The 17,097-nt window shown below is 44.0% G+C and overlaps 1 protein-coding gene across 1 annotated transcript in view; it reads left to right on the forward strand.

Annotated features, from left to right (window-relative positions):
• The window catches only part of Cdh17 (cadherin 17), a 63,362-nt gene that overhangs the window by 31,338 nt on the left and 14,927 nt on the right, over positions 1-17,097 (forward strand). Inside the window, exons 10-14 of the mRNA XM_021222321.1 lie at positions 3,659-3,874; positions 5,848-5,924; positions 7,687-7,878; positions 12,839-13,083; positions 16,272-16,402. Coding sequence (XP_021077980.1) covers positions 3,659-3,874; positions 5,848-5,924; positions 7,687-7,878; positions 12,839-13,083; positions 16,272-16,402 — 861 coding nt within the window. The remainder of the gene's footprint in view (positions 1-3,658; positions 3,875-5,847; positions 5,925-7,686; positions 7,879-12,838; positions 13,084-16,271; positions 16,403-17,097) is intronic.

Genomic DNA, 17,097 nt, shown 5'->3' on the forward strand with positions numbered 1-17,097 from the left:
TGGAACATCTTCTGGGTATATGCCCAGGAGAGGTATTGTTGGATCTTCCGAGAGTTTTCTGAGGAACCGCCAGACTGATTTCCAGAGTGATTGTACAAGCTTGCAATCCCACCAGCAATGGAGGAGTATTCCTCTTTCTCCACATCCTCGCCAGCATCTGCTGTCCCCTGAATTTTTGATCTTAGCCATTCTGGCTGGTGTGAGGTGGAATCTCAGGGTTGTTTTGATTTGCATTTGCATCTCTAATGATTAAGGATGTTGAACATTTTTTCAAGTGTTTCTCAGCCCTTTGCTATTCCTCAGTTGAGAATTCTTTGTTTAGCTCTGTACCCCATTTTTTAATGGTGTTCTTATTACACTTCTAAACAATGTACTTTCAAGAGATAAAACCTCACCCAGCGTGCTAAAAAACTTGATCCTTTATATCCACAGCCAGATATCCCACAATAAGTAGACAATACCAAGTTCAATGTAAGCCTGTGGTTCCCATTTGAGGAAGCCAAAGATAACAGAGAAACCTGGCAAGTGAAGTTAAGCCTCAAGCATGCTTGTCCTTTTGATCTATGTTTGAGAAAAATGTATCTCCTGATAGCTTTACATTTGTATAGGGATGGCACTGTAAGAATGTTAATGACTTCTGGAGGGGGTTGTTGTCTCTCTCCTGGATTTGAAGCTTTTGTCTATTTCCCTTTGAGTTGAGCCCATTGAGTAGGCTGATCTTTTGTGTTTTGGATAGGTACTTTTTAAGCTTGTGAGATCAGCATCTTTGTGGTCCCCATGGGTAGGGCCTACCCATCTAGGAATAGACATTTTCTTTGATCCTTCTGCTCTGGCTGCAACTCAGCTTTGACGGAGCAATTGCTTTCCTGGTGGCTTGGTGGGGTTTCCTCCCATGTGATCATTCTTTGCCTCCTGGTGTTAGGTGTCACACAGAGGTTGACTATTCTCTGTGTGTCCTGGGCTGGCGTTCTTCATTTTATTTATCTCAATTCCTGCTTCAGCAAGGAAGGGTTAAGTTATAGCTAGAAAGATTTCAGTAGATATAAGGGATGAAGTCACAGGGACAGTTGTATAATGGAGTAATTATGTAACAGCCATTAACATTTGTGGCACTGTGTTTCACTGAAATTGGGGCTGGCCTGTGGTGCTGAATGAAGGTGGAGAAACCTTTCAGGACCTTTCTAGATGATATTGCAAGTCTCTTCATATTGGGCCGTCCATATGCTATATTTGTTATGTATTGCTACATAACAAATTGACCTCAAATTTAGCAGTTTAAAATGGCAAACTCTCATTACATCAGTTTCTGTGAATCAGGAATCTGATTACAGGTTCAGTTTGGGCCTCTGACTCAGAGGGACGGGGAGAAGGAGGGAGAGGAAGAGAGAAGCAACATGGCTGTCCCAGTGTTTCTGCAATCTGTTTTTGGAAGTGACACTTGTGCCACATTCATCTCATCAGGATTGAGTCACTAGGCTCCACTCACAATTGAAAGTCAGATGTCACGGAGCATGGGTACCAGAAGATGGGGAGTGCCCTTTGGAGGCTAGCTACATCATTTAGGAAGAGGATAGAGCAGATATATATGGAGAGAGAGAGAGAGAGAGAGAGAGAGAGAGAGAGACAGACAGACAGACAGACAGAAAGAAAGAAGGAGACAGAGAGGGGGAGACAGAGAGAGACATAGTGATAGAGATGAGATAGTTCTTCCCTTTTCCATCCTTTAAAACCCAACCCCTGTAAGAGTCTGTATAAGGCAGTGGCTGCAAACTGATATAAATGAAGAGTGTAATCCAGTTCAAATAGTGGCATCCAAATAAGTCTCAGGTGGGATTCTGACCGCATGAAAGGAAACCCACACTTCCCATTTTATGCATCTGGATGACCACAGATTCTATCAGAACCTGCTCAAAGCTGGTAGGACACAGAATCACATCCACTGACCTTAGGAGCTCCTGGTCCAAAACACACAGGCACAGTATACCTACGGCCATGGCACGTGGTGTGTGTGCATGTGTGTGTGTATGCATGTGCATATGTGTGTGTGTGTGCATGTGTGTGTATGCATGTGCATATGTGTGTGTGTATGCGCGCGCACGTGTGTGTGTGTGTGTGTGTGTGTGTGTGTGTGTGACTATTCTTTGTGTGCTATCTTTGAGTGGAGTCAGTCTCTGCAGTTCTTCACAAAGCTCAGGATTGGCTTCTTCTAGTTTAGCTGTGCCATTTGTCCAGTGTGTTAGTGTCTTAGGGCTACGGTAATAGAACACCAGAAATTTGAACTTCTCAGTTCTGATGATGGAGAATCTGAAATTATGGTGACAGGATCTTGTGGGAGAGCCTGTTGCCTCTTCTGACTCTGACTTAAGCTGCTGACAACAGTCTGCAGATCTCTTCCCTCGTCTTCTTCTTTACCTCCCTCTGTGTGTGGATGATCTCACCCCAGTAATGTAGCTGCTTATATCTCTGATGACCCTATTTTTAAATAGCACCCCCCCCAGATTGGAGTGGTTGTAGATTCCTTTGGGTGGGTGAGGTGCAGGAGGTATACCATGCTGAACTGCCACTCCCCACCAAATCTATAAGTTGATGTCCTAGCTCCTTGTGTCGGATAAATTATTCTTCCACCTCAGTTCATAGGATAAAGTTCTAAGTCTTAGCACTTCAGAATACGGCTATACAGATGTAGATGTTTTAAAGAGGAAATTGGGTAGGATGTGGGCTGGGTAGGATGTGGGACTGGGTAGGATGTGGGCTGGGTAGGATGTGGGACTGGGACAGATGAGGAACTGGGTAGGATGTGGGCTGGGTAGGATGTGGGACTGGGTAGAATGTAGGATTAGGAAGATAGGTCAGTCAGTACATTTCTTACCTTGACTCTCTAAGGACCTAGGTTAGATCCCCTGATGCATACACACAAAGCCAGGCATGGCAGTACATTTGTAATCCCAGTGCTGGGGAGGCAGAGACAGGTAGATTACTGGGGTTCACTGGCCAGACAACTTAAATATACTTAGCAAGATTTTGGAGAGAGAGAGAGAGAGAGAGAGAGAGAGAGAGAGAGAGAGAGAGAGAGAGAGAGAGNTAGAGACCCTGTTTAAAATATGAAATAAAATAAAACAAAACCCCAACAACAACAACAACAACAACAACAAAACTGAACAAAAGGAAAAACAACAAGAACAACAACAAAAAAGGTGGGTAGGTTCTAAGAAATGACGCTGAGGTTGCCCTCTGACTCCCACATTCACATGTATGTACATGAATACCCACAAACACCCAACTGGTGGGCCTTCATCTAATCTGACCAGAGTTCCTAGGATAAATTTGGATGCTAAGGTACAAAGAGGAGGTCCATAGTGAGGAGGAAGAAATAGCCAGGGAGAGAAGCTTAGAGGAAGGCAGCCTCGTCAACACCTTGATTCCACATGTCCAGCCTCTAGGTCTCTCAGAAGGTCGATTTTTGTTTAAGTCTCTCAATTAACAATACTGCGTGGCAGGCAGTCTTGGCTGCCACGACGTTCAATCAAGCATACCATGGAAAATGCAAGGAGCCAAAGTCAATCTGAATGTCTTTGCTCAGTACCCCCAAACAGTTCCCCATGTTTTCTAGGGAGCCGCTTTATGAGATGGTGTGGTTGTTGTCCTTTCTTTTCCATAGTTAACAGCATTGGGGTCTTTGTGGCCCATGACATGGATGAAGCTGACAGCATCAACAGTATTTTGAAGTACAAGCTTGTAGACCAAACACCCAAGGTTCCCGAAGATGGACTTTTTCTCATTGACGAATACATGGGAAAGGTTCAGTTAAGTAAACGGTCCTTGAAGAAGCAAGACAGCCCTCAGTACAACTTAACAGTAGAGGTGTCAGACATAGGTAAGCACTGTACCGGATGTGGTGAGTTTACATGGCTGCTTTCCTTTTACTAAGGATTTGTGAGGTTCTTCCCATGCCAGTAGCGTTCTCTGCTGTCTTTGTGATTGTGAGGAAGCCAGATGTCTTCTCAAGAGCTAGAGGTGCAGATCCCGAGACGTCGCATTGTCTTCGGTCCTCTGAGAACTAGGTGTCAAGAGGGATTCAGTGACCATCTTAAAGGGAATGCCTTTGAGAAAAAAAAAAATGGAAAGGATGCTTCGAAGTCTAGGGGATCCCCAGACAGCAATGCTGGCTCGATCAAGATGGAAGGAGTTTTGATAGCAATGTTCTAGACCACTGAGCAGTCTAAGAAGAATTCCAAATGGTTGTTGGGAAGGTCTGATGCAGGGCATTGTCTGGACGGATAGACCTGGCTTTGCATCACTTGCTCAGTAATCGTCTGGGGGCAGGCAGTGGAAGATGAGGTACAAGGGTAGCGTTGGTCACAGTGTAACACTGCAGCCACCAGGCTATTAGTTCAGCTGTTAAAGTCACCAGGCAGAGTCTCACAGCTACTGTAATTAAAATTCAGGAAAATTTCTTTCCTCATCTTTGCTTCCAAACTAAAAGTATCCGTGTATGGAAGCAGTAGAGAAATGAGTCTTTGCTGTTCTTGAAGGCAGAGAGAGTTCTGCCCTTTCTTGCCACCTTTGTATTGCCCACTAGACAACGATAGGAAACATTTTTCCTTAATCCTTGGATACTGTCAAAGTGGGTTCTGCTTAACCTCCCCTCTCCTTAGGGCAGAGGAATCTTTAAGAATCTCATGGCAACTTCCCATTCTTAAACACATCTATACATCCACAGACAAACGTGCTGTCATCTCCAGGCTACTCAGAGTCCTAGGAGGTAGCTGACTCATGAAATGAGTCTGTAATTGTTTTCTGAGGAACACAGTCTACGTAGGTGTGGTAAAGAAAGGACCAGTGGTTCTCATGTATTTCTTTTTTTTTTTCCCTTGAGCTTGAGTTAAGCAGGTTCCAGTGCAAACTGCCTGTCACATTCTCAGGTAGCTAGTGAACTGATACACAATGAAGGTCTGATGCTGTTTAGCACTATGTTAAAAGGTCCAGTGAGATAAATGTCAATCATGCTATCCACGGTGAAGTGGCAGACTCTCCCTCACATTGGCCACCCATGCCTTCCGTATCTAATCATTTGATACCTTTGCTTTGCTAAGGTATCAAAGTATTAGACATGCAGATGAACTGGACCCAGTGTTTGTCCCTAGGGAGTACCCCTTTTGTCAAGAAAGATGGACACACATGTTAACAACTTGTAGGGACATACTGTCTACTGTCATTGTGGTGCTCTTCCTAGACACTGTCCCACACCTCACCTGCAGGCCATGCTCATCTCACATCTAGGATCTATCTGCTTGTTCCAATTAGTCCTAGGATTGTCAAACCTCCCTCCAAGCCTGGACCATTTCTGTGAGCTACCTTAGCCTCCCTTGGAGGTGAATTATGCCACTTCATTCCTTACTTGGAGGAGAGGAAGCAGGTGACCTTGAACCTCTCGACCATGCTGGGTAGAACTGATGCTGGGTAGACACATCCAGAGAGGGGAAGGCAGCCTGTGGGGTGTTCAGCAGAATTGTGCAAAGGGACAGTTTTGCTTTGGGCATCAGAAATTATATAACATTCACCTGTCAGAGAAAAGCAGCCATCCTGGTTGTTGAAAAGCCTTCCCAAGGATAGGGCAGTGGGATGCTCAGGAGAGCATCTCAGGACCCAGGCTGGCTTCCACCTCCTCTTGTTGACCTGCTTGTGGGTGAGGTGGTGGTGGTGGTGGTGGGCAGAGCAGCCTCCATTCACAGGAACTGTAAAATTATGGCAGCAGCTACCGTGTCACTTGTCAATGTTTCCTTACCAAGTCCTGATGCCAATGCATGATTTCCAGTGAGAATTCTGTGGTGTGACTTTGGTTTTCAGGTTTCAAGACTCTCTGTTTTGTTCAAGTCAATGTTATTGATATCAATGATCAGATTCCCATCTTTGAAACATCAGACGTGAGTAGATGCCACTATTTGTTTTAGTTTTATTTGGATCATATTACTGAAGCCTTACTTAAATAAAAACACAGACAGTGTGCCAGGTAGCCCGGTCAATGCATCAATAAAACCCAGGCACCATCTTCACCTGAGTCCTCAGGGGCACCAAGGTGTACTGAGAGTATGTGGGGATGTCTATTCATAAACTCTTGCCAAGAGCCCATTTATTCTAAATGCGGTTTAAAAGCTACAACCACAATCTTTTTCAGATTGAAAATTAAATGGCTGCTAGAGGCTTATTAAAGATTTTGCATACAATGGACAGTAGCTAGAGCTACAAGATCTATGTCAAGCATTTGGGATTTAAAAAAATTAGCATCAGAAATACTGGTGACTTTAACTCATTTAGAATTTAACCAGGTAAGAGGAAAGGAAAGGGGAAAGATATTTCTGGCTTAAGCCTAAGAGAAATGTGCTCCCTATATTCGCAAGAATTAGCGTTGGACATAGAGTAAGTGTCAGGGCAGAAAGGACATCAGGGAAAATGGCTGTGGTCATGGTGTGGTGTTATCATTGCACCCTTAAAAGGAATGTCTCGGTTTATTTAGCTCCGGGGAGAGAGAAGCCCACTTGATTAGATTGTTATGTTAGAAGTCAGTTTTGAGGCAGCCCAGAGCCTCCTGATGATGTCCATAAATCAAAACAGAGGCAAGGCTGTAACAAAGAAGGGAATTAATTTACAGTAGAGCTCAGAACCGTAAGAAGTGTGATGGAACATATCTTGTCTAACAGCCACTGAGCTTAAGCAAGCATGAAATAAAGTATTCATTTTTTTTTTCTCAGCCTCTATCCTCTGAGGCCTTTTTCACTTCCTAGTGTTGTGTGTCCCCTGCATTTCAGCAGACAGTGGTCAAGTAAATTGAGCAGAGGAATTCTGCAGTGGGGAGTTTAAAAGCTTGGAGATGCAAACCTGGCTGGAGAGAAAGTGGGCTTGCTTATTCGTTGCCAGCATCTTCTCTTGGACGCTGGCTGTTACCATTTTTGAGGTCATGATGTGGGGGAAGAGTGGGTCATGGGGCTTCAGTGGAGTTAGAATGTTTTATGGGATGTGGGGGTTTGGGTTCGATCATACGAGCTGTGTTAGCCTTGGGGGGGGGGTTGACTCTGCTAGCCCTTGGCTCCTCTGTCAAGTGTCACTGACATGTTTGCAGCCCTCTAGTGTATTTTGCTGCTCATCTTTCATAAGGGCTGTATATTAGCCACTCAGAGGCTCTACATGCATTATCCCCTAATGACCACAGGTTGCATTCTCTTAGCTGACAAGTGACAGAGCCCATGTTTAAAGAAATGAGATAACTGTATCATTCAACTAACAAACAGCAAGTTTAGGGTTGGGTAGCCAACTCTGACTTCAATGTTTTGGGCTCCTAATGTCTATCCCTTGGTTGACTCAGGAACTAGAAGTATCTGTCACACCATAAGGACTTCTCATATTATGACTATATCATTATTATTCAAATAATTATAGTTATTAAGCATGTGGATGTTGGAGGGGAAGTCTATTTTAGAATCCTTCTAGAATGTCTAAGTTCTTTGGTATGAATTTCAGTTCATGAGTACAAATGATGTCAAAACCAATTGTCACATGTTCATCAAGAGGAAAACCATACTGGGTATTAAAGCCAGCTGTGACCTCTGTCCTGAACCCAGAGACATTTGCCTTTTGTCCAGTAAACTCAATGACATGGACCTTCTGGTTCCTTTCTTGTTTCTTCCTCAGTACGGAAGCAAGACTCTGTCTGAAGACACCGCCATTGGATCCACCATCCTAATCATCCAAGCTACAGATGCTGATGAGCCCTTTACAGGGAGCTCTAGAATCCTGTACAAGATTGTACAGGGAGACACAGAGGGAAGACTAGAAGTTGTCACAGATCCCATGACCAATGCAGGATATGTCAAGATCAAAAAGGTACATATCAGCCAGGTCGTGGTGGCACACACTTTTAATCCCAGTGCTTTGGAGGCAGAGGCAGGCGGATTTCTGAGTTCGAGGCCAGCCTGGGCTACAGAGTGAGTTCCAGGACAGCCAGGGCTACACAGAGAAACCCTGTCTCAAAAAACAAACAAACAAACAAACAAACAAACAAACAAACAGGTAGCCATCCCACATAATAATTATTAATAAAATAAATAAAATAGATTATTCTACTACAATTATGTCAGGACCAACAGGCAGAGGTGACATGTGCACACGCACACAGAAGTCATCTGATGTGGATACTGGGAACCAAACTAAGACCTCTGCAAATGTCCAACTGCTAAGCCACCTCTCTAGCTCCCGAGATGAGATTGTAGACAGACACTCCTTATGTGAGTAAAACGGCCATGCACAGAGTTAATCAGGAAGGTGAGCCCAAGTTTTAAGACTGAGGAGACAGATGTGAGATGAGGGAAGGTGACAGACATTTATCCTGATTTTAGTTAGCTTATGAGTCTGAGTGAGGGGCCAGTGCTTTTCACCACCAGGACCTTTTAAGAATCACAGCTCCTTCCTTTATCGTGTTTCTAAGCCCAGTTGGCTCTTTTCTCCTTTCTATAAAGACTAGAGACTTTGGAGACACAGTATTAACTCATAGTCTCCACGTCTTTCTCCAGGGTCTCTGCAACTTTCCCCCAGCCTTTTCTCATCCCTCACTAGGTACCTGAGTCTCAAGTTTTCTCTTCTGTAGCTGCATCATTTGTGTTAGAGCTCATCATGGGTTTACCAGATAACTCATTTGGAACCAACACCATCCAATGGGTGTTGAGTTAAAGCACTTTCCATAGGGAGAGTGCAGAGCCTTCCAGCTAAACAAGGAGAGGTGCAACAGAGAATCGGTTGGAAGGTTGCTTGTTGGTTGGGGCTGGAAAAAAAAAAGGGGGCCCAGGAAATGTTTTTAACTAGAGTAATGGAAAGCTGAAAGTAAAGGATAGAAGTGGAGGCCAAGTAGAGTGATTGCACAGAAAACAAAAAAGAGCAAAGGAAAAAATAACGCCAGCCTGCAACCAGCCATAGAATCGCATCGGCTATTTGGATGTGAACTGTTGCCCATGGTCTTGTGTGTTCGGACACTTGGTTTCAAGCTGGTGGTGCTGTTTTGTAAGGTTTTAGATCCTCCAGGAGGTGAAGCTTTGTCTGAGAAACTATGGCCAGAGCTAAGAAGTTTTCTGGACCAGCCTTACTTCCTATCCATTCATTTGCTTTCTGAAAGCAGTCACGATGTGATCAGCTATACCTTTCCTGCTGAGATGGGCTGTGAGCCAGAGTACACACTCTTCCTCCCTTAAGCTGCCTCTTGTCAGGTATTTAGTGACAACAAGCAAAGAGTATGTACTGTCACCTGTACCCCGTCTGACAAGGGTGCTTACTGGGTTCAGCAGAGTTCAGTGTATTACCCCCATAACCTTCTGTGGAAGCCTGATAGTTGGAGAACATATGATCACAGCTTCTTCTTCCATACTTGGCTACCTACGTGAAGAAAGAACATGGTGAGGATGGAGGCAGGGGTGTTTTTTAGAACTGGGAGTGGGTAGTCCGCAAAGCATGAGTCTTTGCTGCAGGGCCAGGACATCTGTCTCCTCCCATCACTCTAGGGACTCAGAGAAGAAAGGAGGATGTCTGTCCCAGTAAACAACTGCCGCATGTCATTTTTCCTTTGTGGCATCTTATCACGTAGCATCCCCAGCTAACCGGACCATGTGTGGTGACTGGATCCTTTAGGGAGATGATGGTAGTGGAGAGCTATAGCTGTCCTTCCACATAAGCCACACATGAGGTACCATTATAGTGGTGCCAGATCACTCACCGAACACTTGCCATCCTTGTTTCGTATGTGGCTGTATTTACAATGTCTAGAATATTGCTTGGCACATGGCAGATGAAGATATTGAGTATTGCTTGACTGAATGAATAATTGAAATTTGTTTCATGTTTAATTTCTTTTTTTTTTTTTAAAGATTTATTTATTTACTATATGTAAGTACACTGTAGCTGTCTTCAGACACGCCAGAAGAGGGAGTCAGATCTTGTTAAGGATGGTTGTGAGCCACCATGTGGTTGCTGGGATTTGAACTCTGCACCTTTGGAAGAGCAGTCGGGTGCTCTTACCCACTGAGCCATCTCACCAGCCCTCATGTTTAATTTCTAATAATCACATAAGCAATAGTAGAACCTCTGTGTTAGGGACCTGAAGTCTCTGTGACAACAGAACTTGGGTGTCAAAATTTGGCAGGCTGACCACTGGAAGGTAATCTCAGAACACAGCTGGAGTCCTGGGACTCTGAAGGTCACAAGCTGTACCACTGACAGTACTATTGGCAGTGATCAAGAGAGATGCTATGTTTTTAGCCACACTAAGTACTTAACAGTTTGTCTGCCCATAACACCAAGCTTATCTCTGCAAGAGCATTTTTGAAACGGGCATACACAGCGCTGATGGGCAGAGTAGCTGGAGATTTCAGTGGCTCCCTCTGGAGCGAGGATCTCAGATTAGGCTCTTTGAGGTGGAACAACCAACCCTCAGGGATAGGTTTTAGCCCATTGGATGTAGAAAAAGATGTGATTATATATATATATATATATATATATATATATATATATATATATATATATTTGAGTGTGGACTTGGCATAAGTGTATGGTGTATACACATATGTGGGTACATCCAGGAGGCCATGGAAGGATGTTGTATATTCTCTTGTATTAGAATTTTCTTTCCATCAAAACTCTCAAGGATCAAGCCTTTTATCTATGTACCCTCTAACTGATGTACTCTGGGTACTGTGTGTCAGAAAGGAGATGAAAAGTGAGGTGACTATGCCACAGTCCTTCCTTTCACAGAGCTGATGGCCAACGACGAGACAGAACAAAAACATGATCAAAGCTCTGGCTGGGTTGCTGTGCAGCTGTGGATGTAGCCTGTCTGTCTAGGTTATGTGGTGGGATGAGGGAACAGATGAGAACAGTATTGCTCAGCTTCTGGGGGGAAAGGATTCGCTCAGGTGTGAGAAGGGCAGACTGAGCCAATGCAATCTGTCTTGCACTTCGTGAGTGGATGTCACTACCACTGTGTACTGATGACAGAATGATACAAGAGAAGGCCCAGATGTCTTGAGTCCTTTAGATCAATACACCTGCATTAAGTCATGAGCGCAGCTTCCTTAACATAGAGCAACTGTCTTAGTTAGGGTTTTATTGCTGTGAACAGACACCATGACCCGGGAAACTCTTATGAAGGAAAACATTGAATTGGGGCTAGCTTACATTTTCATGACTTTAGTAGTTCGTGATTGTCATGGTAGGAAGCATTTCAGCACCCAGGTGGACATGTGCTGGAGAAGGAACTGAGCGTTCTACGTCATGATTCAATGCAACAGGAGTCTGAGTGTTATAGTAGACAGAGCTTGAGCATATATACGACCTCAAAGCCCACTCCCACAGTGACACATTTCCTTCAACAAGGCAGCACCTGCTCCAACAAGGTCACACTCCCTATGGGTCGAGCATTCAAACACATGAGTTTATGGGGGCCATTCCTATCAAACCACCACAACATCCTGTTGGGCTTTGCTTTGGTTCTGTTTAGTTTTTGATGTTTTAGGTCCTTTTAAGAATCCAACAACAACAACAACAACAACAACAACAACAACAATAAAACACTACCTGACTGCTTGACTGGGGCTAGCAAGATGGCTCAGTGGTTGAAGGCACTTACTCCATAAGCCTGACCACCTGGGTTTTATCCACATGGTAAAAGGAGAGAGCTAACCCCCCACAACTTATCCTCTCATCTTGGTACATGTACTATGGGATGCATGTACCAACATACATATACATACACATACAAATAAATAATAGAATTTTAAAAGTCTATCTGCCTCCATCTATTTTCCCCCAATTTTTATTAGGTATTTACTTCATTTACATTTTAAATGCTATCCCCAAAGTCCCCTATACCCTCCCCCCCTGCTNCCCTACCTACCCACTCCCCCTTCTTGGCCCTGGTGTTCCCCTGTGCTGGGGCATATAAAGTTTATGTGCCTCCATCTTAAAATAACAATAATACACACACACACACACACACACACACACACACACACACACACACACACACAGAATGTTTAGAATTTAGTTTACAGGGGTTCAGAGTCCTATGGGATCCTTGAGTCTTGAGATGGCAGCCTACACTGCAAGGCCTATCTCTTCTTGGCCTCTCTTCTCCTATAGAGAAATAGATTCCTGCTTAGACGGGGATATGAGGTCCCATAGGGCCAGTTGCTCATAGGATAGATGCATCTTTCTGTTCTATTGCATGTAGTTAAGCATATCCTTGAAAAGTTACAGAATTTGGAATGAACTGTTTTCTGAACCAACTCTTTCCTTCTTAGGTAGCCTGGTTGTTAAATTCTCCGTCATACAGAGCCAGAAACAATGCCCTGTTCTTATTCCTGGTCCTGTCTATCCAGGCGGACCAGAAACACATCCTCCTGCTGACATCGCCTCTGCTCACCTCTCTCAGAGTCTCATATTTTGGGTCTTTGGTTCTGAAATCACTGGGAAGTGGTCCTCCATACCATGTGAACATCTCTGTAGTACAAATATTTTCCTAGATGCCATTGTCTGAGGAGAATCAAGATTTTGCTGAGAAGACATGTAGGGTGTACCAGGGTTAAATGAGTCTGAGGAGGGCTGTGTTAGAGTCTCTCTTCCTGGATAGCCCATGTACATGAAACCACTCAATGCCCTGATGGCACCTGAAATAAAGTTGTGTTATGGATTTCTTGATATGATGGTTTCAACTAAGATTTATGAATTTTTTTTAAAAAATAAATCCTTTAAGGGAGCTAGTCACCCCAAGATTAATTTCCCCTTGTTTTCTCTCCCTCCACAGCCTCTTGATTTTGAAACTCAACCAGTTAGCAGCATTGTGTTCAAAGCAGAAAACCCTGAGCCACTGGTGAAAGGCGTGGATCACAATGCTAGTTCTTATGCCTCCTTCGAGCTGATTGTGACGGATGTGAATGAAGTGCCTGTGTTCCCCCGGCAAATATTCCAAGAAAGCATCAGCGAGGATGCTGCTGTAGGCAGTAGAGTGGGCAACGTGACTGCCAGAGATCCTGAAGGCCTGACTGTGAGGTACAGGGTTGCAAGGCTGGGCAGGCCTACTTGCATGCTGCAACCATAACCAGGAAGGGCTGGCAAGGCAGAGAAGCAGCGTGCCCTGGCTTTGGGACTGAGACAATGGAGCAGAGATCAGAAGCAGGGTCTCTGGCCTTGGTTCAGTGTGTCAGACACATGGCTTCAGACGCCATTCTGTCTCCTTGCGGTAGGCTTCATTTGAGAGCTGGTGAAGGTACTAGGTGGGAACCTGACTCCCTGAGATTGGGGGGGCCATGGCTAGGCCCTGGGTTTGAACTATTGGGGTTCCAGAGAAGCTTCCGGGGGGAAATACTCTGGAGTCGTAGAGAGAGAGAAACACCAAGAAGTAGAGAGAGCCACCTTAGAGGCCAAAGGGAATGTTCCAGACGTAAGGATTCTGGCTCTTCCTCTCTCTGGAGAGCTAGTCTGAGGCTCTTCCCCCTCGTTCCCAGAGGGTTGGTGCTCAAGGTGAGATGCTAAGACAGTATTTCTGTTTTAGCCATTCTCAATCCTTCTTTTTTTTGATGCTACTGTCCCCACACATATTTGCCCCCAAAATATACAATGATTAACTCATTTACTGCATACACATATACACATTTGTATAATGCCTATATGATTTTAAAGATCACATAGTTAGTAAGCATATATATAGGACTTGAACTCAGACCTTTTGTTTGTCCAGAATATAAACAAATAATTCCACATGACTTAGCTGGTACAAGTATTTCCAAGTCTTTAAGTTTCTCTGTATACTTGAGTGAAGTTGTAACTCCTATCGAGCTGTCCTAGAGACAGGTTCAATTGTATGGGCTTTACTGATTTTTCTTGCATGAAATATATTATTATTTTGCTTACTATAACAAAGAATGTGAAGTCACTCTTAACTTTATAAAGAAAAACAGTTTATTTATTTATTTATTTTGACATTTACGGGCATAGCGCCAGTACAGGCTGGGTCTGTTGAAGGCCTGTGTGATTATTAACACAACAGCAACATAAGCAAAGGGAAAAGATCACATTGTAGGCAGGAAGTTGTAGCCACTGCCTTCTCACAACCCCTTGCAAGGGAGTGATGCAAGGACAGCCCACTTGACCCTACCTCTCAATGGTCCTGTACTCAGCAAATTTACCATCTGAGAAGGAGGTTTCTAACATGAGAACAGTTTTCGTGGGGGAGAGGGAACACTCAAATCATGTCCATATCATACTGAGGAGTGATGTTACCAGTGGTGAGGATTATATTGAATTGTTCAGTGTAGAAACAATGCTATACAGCCAGGTCACAAGTCATGATGGAATTCAGAGCCCATTCCTATCTAACCGATGCCTCTGTACTCTCTGGGAGAATGCTATAAAAAATTGCTGGTTGTAATGAAAAGATAAAATAAATCAGTAAAATTAGTGTCCAGAGGTATGTGCATGTCAGTATAGAGAAAACAGAAGCATTTAGGGAGATTCTTCTGTTGTCTCAAAAACTTTGTTTCTGGAAGGCAAATCAATGAGGAGTAACCAAGGCAGCCAGGGGGCACACGACAGGGTAAGAGCAGCCAGGGGGCACACGACAGGGTAAACTTAGTGAGTCGATCAGCATCAGCAGATCCAACCCACCTCCAAATATTATAGAGCCCATTGCAGGCCACAGATCTAGAAGCCACGTGTTTCTGACTACTTCCACTGTGGTCCACAGCACTGCCATCTCTGTTGTGGACTCATCCTTCCCCATCACTCCATATCCCATCTGAGTCAACTGTGCACTGCAGGCAATGAGAGCCTTTAAGCCAACTGTCCAGCTCCTCTTCTGAGCCTGCTCTTGGGATTCTCGCTTCTGTCAGGGTTGGATCCCAAGTACCCTGGAGCTCTGATTTATCATTCACACACAATCATGAATACAGTGCTTGACATATACAACATGCTCAAAATATACATGGGAAAATTAATTTGACTAAATACAATTTTAATCATTCATATTCCTGGACATACAAACTAACAGAATTTTAGAAAATTACAGGCAGTGTTTTGAAGCCACATGCACATACAGAGTTCCTTGACTCCTATTAAATATTTATTGAGGTGACATTTCCAGGACTGGAAATAAATGGCTTGCAAGTATAGACATCTTTACAGCCATATGTGAGGCTAAACTTACTGGCTTTCCTCAGACTTGTTTCTCTCAAATTAATCTTTCCTACACCCCACCAATGAATTCTGTTGAGGACACAATTTCAGCCAGGTCACCTTTCCACTCAGCACAGCTCGATGGCTACCTCTGGCTTGTAGGATCTGGCTCTCCCAGTCTCTGTGACTGCATCTTTCCCACTTACTGCTGCCCAGACCTAGCCATGCACTGTGCACACACCAGGATACTCTTGGTCTCTCTGCTGGCTTGTGTATCTTTGTGGCACCCATCTTGACTGTGTCAGCATCTTCAGGAAGGCTTTTCTAAGTCCCAGCAACATCTCTGTGATTCTAAGCACATATACTATATTTACCACACTTTACTGGATTATCTGTGTATCTGAAGGCTTCATTCTTCAATTCTTGTCTTGCCCCTGTCTGCTGGAGTTGGTGCTTCTTTAGTGAAGTTTTGCCAGGCCACCAGCAGCCCATGTCTCCAACATTACTTGCTCAGGTTTCCTTAGCAGGGTGGCATACAGACGGACAGCTTTCAGAAGTCATATACTTCAGTTTGAAATCTTGATTGCCAGGAAAGCATAACTTTTCTCCCAGAGCTGGTCACTTCCCCATACATAATAAAACAAGCACAGGACCATGCTCTAAGGCAGTGGTTCTCAGCCTTTCTAATGCTGCCACTCTATAATTTAGTTCCACACATTTAGTATGACTGACCCTCAACCATACAACTATTTTCATTGATTCTTCATAACTGTAATTTTGCTACTGTTATGAATCATAACGTAAATCTCTGTGTTTTCAGATGGTCTTAGGCAACACTGTGAAAGGATCGTTTGATCCCCAAAGGGGTCACAACGCATAGCTTGAGAACCACTGTTGTAAAGACAGCTCTTCTTTCAAAGAGAGATGTGTAAATGAGATGATGATTCTGTGATTCTGCTCCCTAGTACACCCAAACGATGATTCTATGTCGGAGTATAGAAGCACAAACTATCTTCTGTTTTCATGTCAAGTAACACAGGTTTTTTTTCTGCTCTCCCCTCATGAAGTTACTCCCTGAAAGGCGATAAGAGAGGCTGGCTTAAAATCGACTCCGTCACTGGTGAGATATTTAGCGCTGCTCCGCTGGATAGGGAAACAGAAAGTGTGTATCGAGTACAAGTTGTGGCCACTGAAGTAGGTGAGCAAAACAAAACACAACCAGATCACAGATTATCGGGGTTGGGGTGGGGTTGGGAGTGGGGGGACTTCAATAAAAATGGGTGGGAGGGCATGAGAAGGTTAAAAATCGTTGCTGAGTATGACCATAAAGCCATGGGAAGCAGGCACAAAAGGGAGGGGGAGGGAGTGTGAGCGTGCGTGTGAATATGTGAGTGTGCTTGTGTGAGTGTGTATGTATGTGAGTGTGTATGTGTCTGAGTGTGAGTGTGTGTGTATGAGTATACATATGTGTGAGTGTGTGTTTGTGTGAGTGTGTATGTGTCTGAGTGTGAGTGTGTATGTGTATGAGTATGTATGTGTCTGAGTGTGAGTGTGTATGTGTATGAGTGTGTATGTGTCTGAGTGTGTGTGTATGAGTATACATGTGTGTGTGTTTGTGTGAGTGTGTATGTGTATGAGTGTGAATGTGTATATGAATATGTGAGTGTGAGTGTATGTGTGTTTGTGTGTTTGTGTGAGTGTGTGTATGAGTGTTTTTGTGTGTGAGTATGCAAGTGTGTATGAGAGTGTGAGTTTGTGTGAGTGTGAGTTATGAGTGTGTAAGTGTGTGTATGTGTGAGTGTGTGTGTGTGAGTGTATGAGTGTGTGAGTGTGTGTATGTGTGAGTGTGTGTGTGAGTGTATGAGTGTGTGAGTGTGTGTATGTGTGAGTGTG

This window comes from Mus pahari, chromosome 22, assembly GCF_900095145.1.
Source record: "Mus pahari chromosome 22, PAHARI_EIJ_v1.1, whole genome shotgun sequence".
Classification (NCBI taxonomy): Eukaryota; Metazoa; Chordata; class Mammalia; order Rodentia; family Muridae; genus Mus; species Mus pahari.